General features: G+C 41.6%; 1 protein-coding gene across 4 annotated transcripts in view; it reads left to right on the forward strand.

The window, feature by feature from the left end:
* The window catches only part of LOC120550964 (dynamin binding protein), a 54,911-nt gene that overhangs the window by 14,506 nt on the left and 27,454 nt on the right, over positions 1-12,951 (forward strand). For 2 of the 4 annotated variants that reach the window (XM_039787980.1, XM_039787978.1), the window contains exons 2-4: positions 1,506-1,660; positions 4,614-4,736; positions 7,659-9,917. In XM_039787980.1, the coding sequence (XP_039643914.1) occupies positions 1,516-1,660; positions 4,614-4,736; positions 7,659-9,917 (2,527 nt within the window). In that variant the 5' untranslated portion in view covers positions 1,506-1,515. Of the gene's footprint in view, positions 1-1,505; positions 1,661-4,613; positions 4,737-4,960; positions 5,001-6,175; positions 6,219-7,658; positions 9,918-12,951 lie in introns of those variants that run through there. The other 2 variants (XM_039787981.1, XM_039787979.1) reach the window with 2 other exon arrangements.

The raw sequence follows: 12,951 nt of genomic DNA on the forward strand, positions 1-12,951 counted from the left end.
CACACACACACACACACACACACACACACACACACACACACACACACACACACACACACACACACACACACACACACACTTTCTTCTGTAAATACTGGGCATCTGCTCCCTTTATCTACCGCCACAACCACATGCAGGACAACCTGACCCACACTCTCCCCAGTGACAGTGGCACTGAACTGGGCTAGAGTCCTGTTCCTCTTCCCCCACCCTTGGCGCAATCGGCCCACTGAACAGAGGCCCCATTGACTGTGGCAAACTACAGCCTGCCCTCTACTCTCATTTCCCGTCTTTTTCAGTGTGTCCATCTCCACCTGTGGTTAGTCTGTCTTCATATAATAATACACAAGGGCTGGAAGAATACTTATTGAATGCAATTTTGTGTTGTTTTGTGTGTGTTCACTCATTGTACTGCTAATTGAAGTAATCAGCCACTGAGCAAATATTTGAATAGTTTTCCTAAGTGTTATGTGACTTAAAAGGGATGAAAGTAGTTGGTTTATAGAGCTTTGCCTCACACACATACTTTTATTTTGTATGGACATTTTTATTTTTTGCATTATCTGTTTCCCAAAGTATTGTTAGGGGATTTAAACATGATTGGGGGAGTTGGATGCTCATTTTGGAACAGCAGGAGTTGGTAAATGGCATTACATTCCACTGAATTGGATTTGAACTACTCATTGTAATGCAGGAAATACCTTTAAATGCAGTCCTTCATTTTAAAATAAAAGCTAAGACCAGTAGCCGTCTGGGTATCATTTATTTAGGTGGTGCATTAATTTCATTAAATCTGAGGATAAATGCTGCGCTTTAACATAAGAAAAGTTAGTCATTTTAAATAATCCCCAATAAACAAAGATATGATTCATGACAATTCCTATTTTTATTACATTTTAAAAAAAAAAACAATGAAAAAAATGTGAAAACAGTATGCACATACAGTTAGAAATACTTGACTTGCGTGTGAGAGTGTGAGTTATAAAATATCTACTGTGAAGTACTGCATCTGCCAGTCAACCAGATTAGCGCTGTAGTACAGCCGTAACCCTTGTTTACTCATAAGAAAGCAGAGAAACAGGAGAAGGGACCGAAGAGTGTTAAGGAATGTCCTTCAGCCTCTTAAGTACAGCTCTCTCTTTTGCTTTTCTGTCTCCTTTTTTATTGCAGGTTTCTCACGCTCTCACTCTCCCTCTCATTTGGTGTTGTTTCACGAAAGCTCAATCTTACTATGAGGCATTATATGGCCAAGATTTTGAATGGCAACAGTGTGCCTTGTTTAGAAAACGGAAACAAATTCCCTCGTGAAAAAGTCTTCTGCATCTTGACATTGTTTTATTAAAGTTTTGCACGTTTAGCATTTCGTTGTTAATCTTTTATATTTTACTAGTCCCCATTCTGTGTGATTTTTTTATATATATATATATATATATATATATATATATATATATAGTGTAAGAATGATCTCTTAATCTCTGTCTCTTTTATTTTTTTTACCTCTTCAGGTTATGAGTAATGGAAGCAGGATCGGTGGTGCGAGCTGTGTTTGAGTTTCTCCCCAGCGTCTCAGAGGAGCTGCCACTCTTCACCGGGGATGTTATCGAGGTGCTTAATGTCGTGGATGAGTTCTGGTTGCTGGGTAACAAAGATGGCGTCACAGGTAAAGTGTCAGGGGTCATTATAACTTTAAATAAATCTATATGGTTGAATATTTCATATGTGCACTCTGTTTACCAAAAAGAACTTTTGACTAGTAGAAAAACTACACAGAGAAACACACTGTAGCTTACTGAATATAAAAACATGCCATATGGGAAACTGTAGGTGACTTATTGCTCTTTCATTTTAGCGTTGAAGTGTACATGTGTGATGCTTCTACTTCTAATTGTTTGACATGCCCTACTTCAGTTTTTCGCCATTTGTAGCATGAGGGGGCAGGGGATTAAAAATGAAACACTTTTGCCCTTGATCACATCTGATAATTGAGAATAATCAATATTGCTACTTAATATTGCAGATCTCTCTTTCATAATTAAGTTCTTAAACATTAAATAGTGTTAGTTTCACTTATCTCTTGATGTTCAATTGAACATTTTGCAGAGACGGTATAGGATTACAATGCATTCTGGGCAAGATGAGAAGTATGTGTCACTGTTTCCTCGCTTTCTCTGCCATTGAAGGGCTTTACTCACAAAAGTCCACTTAAAGTTTTCCAAGAGTTGAAGGACACTTAAGACGAGTAAGGGGATTCCCACAGAGAGGAAGTCAGTGTGGGCTGAACGTGCCTGACAAAACAATACATTTATGATATGACTTTCCTGGAAAGATGAAAGCTGCCTTGTGTGACAAGGAAACATACATATACTGATGTGAAGTGCTTTTATTCAAATACCATGTTTTTTTTAATTGAATCCAGCTGTTCTTGATCTGCTGGCATTCTCCAAATATTTGAATCTGTTGCAAAACCCCCACAAAGAGAACGCTTTTGGCTTACATTTTTTCTCTACAATGTTTTTTTTTTATTTCTAATATAAGTTTTAATAAGGGATTGCATTACAAAGTAGTACTTGAATTGGTCCTGGTATTGGTTTTGTACACAAATAAATATTTTTAGATATATTTCAATAGCAAACTACAGTAAAAAAAAAGTAGCCTTATTAGTCTACTCTTTAAAAAGGTAATTTTGTTCATCTTAATATAATGAAATTGTATGTAGTTGTTATAACAATTACACTGTATCCCTATGCTGATACTATCTGCAATTAAGAAACTAGGATGAAGATACTACATCCAGATCACATGTACAGTGCCTTGCGAAAGTATTCGGCCCCTTTGAACGTTTCGACCTTTTGCCACATTTCAGGCCTCAAACATAAAGATATAAAACTGTAATTTTTTTGTGAAGAATCAACAACAAGTGGGTCCCAATTATGAAGTGGAACGAAATTCATTGGCTATTTCAAACTTTTTTAACAAATAAAAACTGGAAAAAGTGGGCGTGCAAAATTATTCAGCCCCTTTACTTTCAGTGCAGCAAACTCTCTCCAGAAGTTCAGTGAGGATCTCTGAATGATCCAATGTTGACCTAAATGACTAATGATGATAAATAGAATCCAGCTGTGTGTAATCAAGTCTCCGTATAAATGCACCTGCTCTGTGATAGTCTCAGAGGTCCGTGTAAAGCGCAGAGAGCATCATGAAGAACAAGGAAAACACCAGGCAGGTCCCAGATACTGTTGTGGAGAAGTTTATAGCCGGATTTGGATACAAAAAGATTTCCCAAGCTTTAAACATCCCAAGGAGCACTGTGCAAGCGATAATATTGAAATGGAAGGAGTATCAGACCACTACAAATCTACGGACCCGGCCGTCCCTCTAAACTTTCAGCTCATACAATGAGAAGACTGATCAGAGATGCAGCCAAGAGGCCCATGAACACTCTGGATGAACTGCAGAGATCTACAGCTGAGGTGGGAGACTCTGTCCATAGGACAACAATCAGTCGTATACTGCACAAATCTGGCCTTTATGGAAGAGTGGCAAGAAGAAAGCCATTTCTTAAAGATATCCATAAAAAGTGTCGTTTAAACCTGGGAGACACCTGGGAGACACACCAAACATGTGGAAGAAGGTGCTGTGGTCAGATGAAACCAAAATCGAACTTTTTGGCAACAATGCAAAACGTTATGTTTGGCGTGAAAGCAACACCGCTCATCACCCTGAACACACCATCCCCACTGTCAAACATGGTGGTGGCAGCATCATGGTTTGGGCCTGCTTTTTTTTCAGCAGGGACAGGGAAGATGGTTAAAATTGATGGGAAGATGGATGGAGCCAAATACAGGACCATTCTGGAAGATACCTGATGGAGTCTGCAAAAGACCTGAGACTGGGACAGAGATTTGTCTTCCAACAAGACAATGATCCAAAACATAAAGCAAAATCTACAATGGAATGGTTCACAAATAAACATATCCAGGTGTTAGAATGGCCAAGTCAAAGTCCAGACCTGAATCCAATCGAGAATCTGTGGAAAGAACTGAAAACTGCTGTTCACAAACGCTCTCCATCCAACCTCACTGAGCTCGAGCTGTTTTGCAAGGAGGAATGGGCAAAAATGTCAGTCTCGATGTCGGTGCAAAACTGATAGAGACATACCCAAGCGACTTACAGCTGTAATCGCAGCAAAAGGTGGCGCTACAAAGTATTAACTTAAGGGGGCTGAATAATTTTGCACGCCCAATATTTCAGTTTTTTATTTGTTTAAAAGGTTTGAAATATCCAATAAATTTCGTTTCACTTCATGATTGTGTCCCACTTGTTGTTGATTCTTCACAAAAAATTACAGTTTTATATCTTTATGTTTGAGGCCTGAAATGTGGCAAAAGGTCGAAAAGTTCAAGGGGGCCGAATACTTTCGCAAGGCACTGTATGTGAACATATCTGAATATTAGACCCATCTGAATTCAGGAAGTTACAATTGTGTCATTGTCTTGAGGAAACCGTAGTATAAAGTGTAGTATTGTAAAGTATTAGGCACATGTAGGAGATGGTTTTCATTGTGTTCACTGTGGTCATTCAATTGTGTTCCTCCCTCTGCCCCCTGTCCTCAGGTCAGTTCCCCAGCACCTTTGTGGAAGAGATTACCATCCCCAGCACCAAGCCTGGAGACAGACTCTATGTGTGCATCAATGATTTCAGCTCAGCAGAGCCGGGCAACCTGTCCCTAAAGAGAGGTACGGACATACTGTATGGCATACAGACAATGATGACTTTTAGAATAAACCTTAAAGTGTGAATCACTCCTTGTCTTTATGATTCCTAGTCATAAAACAGATTTTTATCAGAGTACACATAGGCTTTGTTATCTGTTATTTGTAAGTACGTTCTGCACAGGATACTGGATACTGTTTTAAGTAGTGCTACTGTTAACTCTAATGGGTCATGTTTTCTCACTTAGCTTAACGCTACTATGCTAACGTTGATGTCTCTGTGCTCAGGTAAATTGTTTGTTTTGTGTTGCAGTGTAGTTGTGTTGTGTTGGACATTGTGACCTGTTGTCCCCACTGCCACAAACTGGGACCCACACACTTGAATCAAAACATTTTTGTAATACGCCATTCAATTTTACAAGTACCGGGAATTGTACTAATAACTGTACTGTATAATAACTGTACATTTATCATAGTAAATGGAGGCACTAGTTTTCCTTGATGTCATCCTCTTTGAAAGGGAATCTTAGTTTAAGAAAGCTATTTACATGGTCGAAGTCATTTTAAATCCACATGATCAACTTTAACCCAGAACTAGCAACAAATTAGCATAGGATCAAACTTGTAATGACGTCACTCTGGCGTGATGTCTGGTTGAACTTAGATAATAGGAAAATGTCACTGTGCAGGGAATTTCAAAAGACAAGTTAGAACAGCTGCCACGATGTAGAAGTAAAGATTAAAGAAACGATACACATTGAGTCTCATATTCACAGTCAGCTACAGATACAGGTTTGAAATGATTGATTAAGACCATTAAAGTAGCATTGATTATTCTAAGGAAATGCTATTCTTCTACCCCAAAACAGAATTCAGTTATTTTATTTCTCATTTTTTATCAGTCAGTTTAACTACTCTTCACTGACAGATTCCACCTGTTTAGAAATGGAATAAATTTAGATAAAGAAAGAGATGGCTTTCAAAATTAAGAACATGTCTTATTTGTTTTTTTCAGTTCCTGAAAACTTGATAATGAAGATGAGATAATAAACCTGAATTCTTGGTTATGACAGTTTATTGCTGCACCGTATTGTTCATACAGTATGGGATGATAGACATTTCTCTGCAAATTGGGGATTGGGGACATGTGGGGATTTTCTACTGTAACTCCAGTTGTTCTGTTCTCTTGAGCAAAACATGAAGACCTCTTTACTGGGTTAACGATATACAGTAAAATATGATAAAACCTGGTTGCCATTGTTACAATAACGCATAACACAATAAAAACACAACATACACATTTACTTTCCATAACTCCCCACTAGATGTCCCCAGATGCAAAACTAAGACCTACATAGACTGTCTCCAGCTGCCTTTTTCTTTTTTTTCACATTCCTGAATTGTCTCATATAATTACATACGGTATTGTTTTTTCTTCTTCTGATTTTTCATTCAACAACAAGCTCAGGCATACAACACCGATGTTTGCAGAGATCCTTTACATTGGTAAAACTTTTCACTGTTGTCTCTTCATGTCATTAGAAGTTCTAGTAGTAATCATAGTCATAGTAGTAGTTGAAATATTGAAAGAAATTGAAATTTTGCATTGAAAGCATGTTTAGTATGCAATGGGAACTTTGCTCTTCAATAGCCACACTATGTCAAATAATGAATCAACAATTAATTCACTGTCCTTTTATCATATATGCATATTCCTTATTTTATTTAGATTTTATTCTGATGTAACCTAAGCCCAAATTTACTCAACAACAAAATTCCAGTATATTTCTGTATTGTCAAAGATGCATAACATTTCCTGGATCATAGGAAACAAAGGAAACTTTAAATGTTCGTTTCCAGTATGATTTTCCAATGTCCCTATTGGCTGCGTTCCATTTTCAGTCCCAGACACAATGGGAGGTGGAGCCGCAGGTCTTTGGAATGTGACCCCCCTGACTTCTGACTGACCAGTCAACATTCCCATAATCCCTGATTCTCCATAAATTAGCAGCACTGCTGACCCTAGTACAGGTATTAGGAATGCAATAATAAAGGTAATCTGAGATGTCTTGACATGACCAGAGGTACCTGAATGCAGACAAATATTTGAACAGAAATGTCTAAAATACCCGATACTTCACTGCCGTTCTTCTAATTCCGTTCAAGTTAAGTCAAGTCAGTTCAAATTAGTTTTTTTTCCAAATCAAATCGGTATTTATCTTTAGTTGTGCTAAGAAAAAAGAAAAGAAATCAACTATCAAGCTCTCTGCCAGGCACGCCCATTGGCTGCCCCACAAGCATCACCTATAGGCTTGTTCTTTGTACTGTATAATTGACCAAAAGATTGAATTAGAGAATCAAAGGAATATGAATAATATACATATATTGTAGATTGATTAGAGCAACCATCAGGGCAGCCTGCGTCTGCTGTCATTGCCTTTTTATATCCTGAGGCTTACCCCTTTTTTCCACCGGGCGCGTCTGCGATGCGTTCTGGAGGCACAGCGACCCCCACAAGCATTCTCAGCCATTCAAGTCAATGCTTGGTATTCCACCAGCCGCGCCACGGCGCGTCCCAGAAGTATGCGTGAAGCGGCACTCTGCTCCGCTAAATATACGCGCCAGGTCTATTTTCACACGAGCCACGGGCCGTTCAGACAGCCGGACAGGAAGTGAAGCAGCGAGACTATCCAGTCAATTCACCAAAAGACACCCCCCAAAATCGTTTATGCCTCCTTTACAACACCATGGACGAAGAGAAATTCATCATGGAGGTGGAAAAACATAGTAGACACCATATCTCTCCCCCTTTCATGCATATGCACTGTCCCCAAAAAATTATCTTAAAAAAAAAAATAACTATGACTTAAAACGGTTTCCACTGACATTATTCACATCAGTAAAATAAATGTTAAATGTGATCCCCCTTATTCTATGTCTTTGTAGGTGATGTGGTAGTTGGAGAGGCAGGAGGGTCCATGGACCTTGGAGAAACCTGGCAGCGTGGTTGTAATGCCTGGGGCGTCCGGGGTCTCTTCCCCACATCATGTGTGAAGGAGCTGACTCTTTCAGGTCGCTCCAGGCAGCTGTCTGAGCGCTCAGCTCAGGCCCAGGCTTTAGAGCTCCCACCTTACGCTCTGGGCCAGGCCCGGGCCCTCATGAGCCTCCATGCGCAGCTCAATGAGGAGCTGGACTTCCGTGAGGGTGACTTGATCATTATCACTGGCCTGCCCGAACCGGGCTGGTTCCAAGGGGAGCTGGATGGCCGCAGGGGTATCTTTCCAGAGGGGTTTGTGGAGCTCCAGGGATCCCTCCGATCTCCTCAGGAGCCCGCGGACTACCAGTATTTGGACGATGAATCCGAACAATTTTGCTACGAGGACCCTTACGATGTAGGAGAGAGGACTGAAGAGGAAGGTGTGAAAGAAGGAGAGGTTTTTATGAGAGAGGACGAGGAGCAGAAAGAATCTGCATTAGAAAAAGAGGAAGAGGAGGAGGAGGAGGAGGAGGAGGAGGAGGAGGAGGACGGTGTCTATGTTTTGGCACTGTATGACTTTCGGGCCATGGAACCAGGCGAGTTGGACTTTGATATGGGGGATCGCATACGTCTTATAAGCACTTTGGAAGATGGTTGGCTGGAGGGGAAGCTGCGAGGGCAACATGGTATTTTTCCTCATCGTTTTGTCAAAATGGAGAACGGTGGGCAGAAAACAGAGGAAACAGATGTTGTTGAACCAGAAGACAAGGAGAACAGCTGTACTTCTGAATACAGCTCAGGTCATTTATGTCCCAATGGGTCAGGGAATGATCCTGAATGGAGAGCATATGAGGATCATACAGTGTGGGACCTGGACTACTTTGAGAGGACTGAAGAGCAGAGGTGGCAAAGTGAAAACAAAAGCACTGGAGCTCAAACTAACAACAGAGAACAGAGCGGTGGAGGTAGCAGGCCTGACTCTCAGCCACGTCCACCTGTCACCCCAGCACAGAGAGGGCCTGAGAGACCCAAATCCACTCCTCCAGCCAGGCCCAGACTCCCATCACAGCCTAGCCTGTCTGCACGTAGCCATAGGCATCATAGACCATCTTCTGGCGCAAATCGGTCTAGCTATACTAATGGTAACACTCGATCCTTACAATCCAAACTAACTCATAGCCTAACCCTCCCTAGCTCTCAGTCTGGTTGGTCTAAAAACAGTAGATACCAACAGAAGCCACCAAAGGATGGTGCCCCCACCAGTAACAAAAGTCGCAGTCTTGGCCAGGCGTTATTTAACCTTGCTGAGGGCCATAGGCAGAATAAGCTAACTCGCCATGCTAGTGTCAGTGATGCCGATATGATGATGGGCAGCGCTGAGACACGGCAACGCTCCCAGCGGACGGTGCGTGGCTCCAATGGTATAATGCCGACATCCATCACCTTAGATGCCCTGGTAACCTCAGCTGGTGACCTGGAGGCCAAGCTATCCGAGCAGCTTTTTGAATTTGAGAAAAGTTTGACTTCTTCATATAGTGATACTAACATGAGCTCTGGTGTTCCCAGGGACATGCTTTCGGTAGGTGACCTGAACCAGCAATCCCATATCTCGCGCCACTTTTCTATTATGGACTACGGCGATGAAAGCGATATCATGCGAGGCGCCTCGCATTCACCAGTGTCCCACCTTTTGCGATCAAACTCTGCCTCTTCCTCACTAGAGAGACGCAGGACCCTTCGCCCTCCCCCTCCTCGTCCTAGAGTCCTTCGTCCCCCAGCCCCACCTGCATACAAACCAGCCCGCCCGGCTCCACGTCCCCCTCCACGTTGCCCGAGACAAAATACAGCTCCGCCAACCATCTTCTACACCCCAGACAAATCCGCTATAAACCTCCTTGACCAAATGACAGAAGCGCAGGCTGAGTTCGGTGACCTTGCGGCCGCCCAGGAACATGAAATCCAATGCCAGCTGGAAGCCGAGAAAGAGCTGGAGAGAGAGATCGAGTTGGAGAGTCAGAGAGAGAAGGAAGAGGAGGAAAGGTACCAGCTGCTGCTACGGCTACAAGAGGTGGAGCATGACATGGAGGCATATGCACACACAGCGGAGGAACTCAGGACCATGTTGGAGGAGGAGGAGGATGAGACAGCCCGCATGCAAGCCATGGAGAATCTGGAGTTCTGCAACTACACGCTGGAGACACTGGCCCTGGAGCAGCAGCAGCTACAAGGTAAGACTGTTGGGCAGTGGAGTGGGAGAAATATTTTTGTGCTTCCTTAACTGGGGATGTTGTAAGTTATGGTTTATGGCCTTGACCACCTGGGTGCTCTAAGATTGGGAGTTTCAGAGTAAAAAAAGTAAACTGTTTAACTAGTTTAACTGTTTGCCCGACAAAACAAGACATTTGAAGACATCTCTTTTGATTCTGAGCAATTGTGGTGGACATTTTTGCGCACTAATGTGGATGTTTTTGCGTTGGAAGTCAGTAAGCTACTATAGCTGAAAGGATTAGTTGGAAACAATGCAAAAGAGAAGACAAATAAAGTAGAATGTCTGTCTTTTACTTGATGTCATAGTTTACTTCTGAGGCCCTGTTGCCTGCAGGTTAGTAATACCCAGTCACTGAAGACAAAATGTAATATAGCAGGAATCTAAAAATGAGCCATCAGTGCTTACCAGATTTCCTTTGTGACTTGTTATCCCCCGACACACACACACACACACACACACACACACACACACACACACTCTATTTATTTGAATTCCACTGTAACCTATGCAAACAAGACATCCCTATTTACTGTGCACAATGATCAGCGGAAGGAAGATTGTGTATTTAAATGAAGGGTTATCATAACTGTGTGTGTGTGTGTGTGCGCGTATTGAGGAAATTCTTGTCTCACCACAATGCTAATTTAGAAAAGTATAGTAAATGTGGCAGAATCAGTATGTTGCCGCAGAGTTTAGGTGGAGTAATAGGAAATTAATTTGTGAATTTGAGATAAGCTTTGTCAGGTACTGTTTGAGTTTAATTTAGATTCTAAGTATTCCAGCCCAGTCTCACTGAAAAGCGTACAAATAACACGGGTTTATACCTGTGAAAATACGTGCAATGTGTACGCTAAAGTAAAATTGTGCGTACAGTAGATACGCGGAGCGCTCCAATTACAGTAATGGAAACCACTGCGTTTATAGTATAAAGGGACGTGGGACCGCGTAAGGACGTTGGCTGGGGTGGTGGATGGGTAAAACACAGGACTTTCACCCAGGAGACCGGGATTCACGTCCCGTGTTTGGCGATTTTCAGCATCCCGTGTTTGGCGATTTTCAGCATGTGTTTTTTTTTGTTGTTGTTAGGCCGTTTATTAGCGTGTTTATGTGGCGCGTTTTTGCGACTTTGTTGTGTTTTTTTGTTAAGCCTTCCCCAATGTTTCTTCCCTAAACCCAACCGTTTATTAGTGTGCTTTTGTGACTTTCTTGTGTTACTAAAGCCTTTCCCTGCATTATTTTTCTAAACCCAACCATATTTATGTTTTTGTGTGTGATGCTGTTCTCGCGATAACACACAACGTGGTGACGCGAGCTGCGTGCATATAAAACGCACCGGTCTCCCTTACTTCAATTGGAGCGCTCCGCGTATGTAATGCACGAAGAATTTCACTTTGGCGTACACATTGCACGGCTGTAAACCCGTGTTATTTGTACACTTTCGAGTGAGACCGGGTTGAAGTATTCATAGTTAACTGCTTATACAACAATAGTTGTAGAGCCAAAGCTAATTGGCTCAGATTTGTTTTTACCATCTCATACTGTCTGGGTGCACAGTTCTGTCTCTGGTAGCCTAAACTTTTTTCACATAGGTACGAGATGCATTCCTGCACATAGTGAAAGGGTAAGCAATGCACGTGGGCCTCTGTCTCTTTTTCTACTCTCTCTCTCTGTCTCTCTCTCTCTCTCTTTCTCTCTTTCTTTCTTTCTTTCTTTCTTTTAGTCCCTCTGTCTCTATCCAAATGTCCTACCTCTTTCACCTTCACCAGTTTCCTCAATCTGCAACTGCACCTTTCATCCTTTCCCTCCATCATCTGTTCTTCTTCAAAAGGAGTGAGGAGAGTGAACACATTGGCTGTGGTTTTTGGGATTTTTGCAGTAGTGGAGACCATGGCCCACTCTAAAGCACGACCTAAAGTGTGTTTGTGGCGAGCTGTGAAATGGCCTGTGGCACACCTTACCACACTGTTTGGGCATGCTCGGGACGCCAGGTCCAACAGAGTTGCAGGTAGGCTTGAACTCGAGATGGTGTTCATCAGTCAGTGTTGTGTGGACCGAGCATTGTTGCAGTTTTTCAACATCACTTAGCACATAGCCACAGCTGCACAAGTGCTTGCTACAGCAGCAGCCCTTTACTCACTGGTCATTGAGTCAGCACAGCAGTTGGGGATTTGCCTTGTTCAGGGGCACAGAGAGTAGTTGTTGAGACAATTTCAAATGTACTTTACCTGTATGGTTTCAACTTCTTATGAAGGAAGCAGGGTAGAAATATGAATATGTTTATGACTGTGTGGGACATGACGTGTTGTAGTTTATTCTTAATGGAAAAATTCCCTGAACTTTTACTGTCAGATGATATACATTTATCATCAGTGATACTTTTTGTACCATGGTAACTTCACTACCAACGTCACTGCATTATCTAGCTTAGCTTAGCAAAGCCTCTGGCTTCACCTCCTCTCGGTACATTCGTCCAATGTTGGGAATGTTGCAAATCATTGAACATGACTTTTTTTCCTAGCAACATTGGATTCATACAAACATATTTTTTAATCAATGTAATGAATTAACTTGATTGTTAAGTTTTTGATTTGCTGGATTAAAATATGATATGATGTTGCTTTTCAGCGGAGCTCCCTATTACACACACACACTCACACAAATCCCATTCTTTTACAAGCTTTCAGTCTAATCACTGCCATCAGCCAGATTTCTTTGTAATGTTAACGTGTCTCATTTTACCATGTACTCAAGTTTCAAGTTTGCTAATAGAATGTTTCTCAATGCTTGGCAATCGAAAACTGATTGTCAGAATCAGTCACAGTCGAGGCTATTGTTCACCTACTCTAAACTCATCTTGCTAAAGTAATCTGATTACTACAGGATGTTTTCCAGTCTATTCTAATTAAATACTTTTCCTTTAATCTTGTTTGTCCTTGTACCAGTACACTAATAATCAGTAAATGCTTTTTTTGTTTGTTTCTATTCATGATGCA

The sequence above is a fragment of the Perca fluviatilis genome, chromosome 21 (genome assembly GCF_010015445.1).
Source record: "Perca fluviatilis chromosome 21, GENO_Pfluv_1.0, whole genome shotgun sequence".
NCBI lineage: Eukaryota > Metazoa > Chordata > Actinopteri > Perciformes > Percidae > Perca > Perca fluviatilis.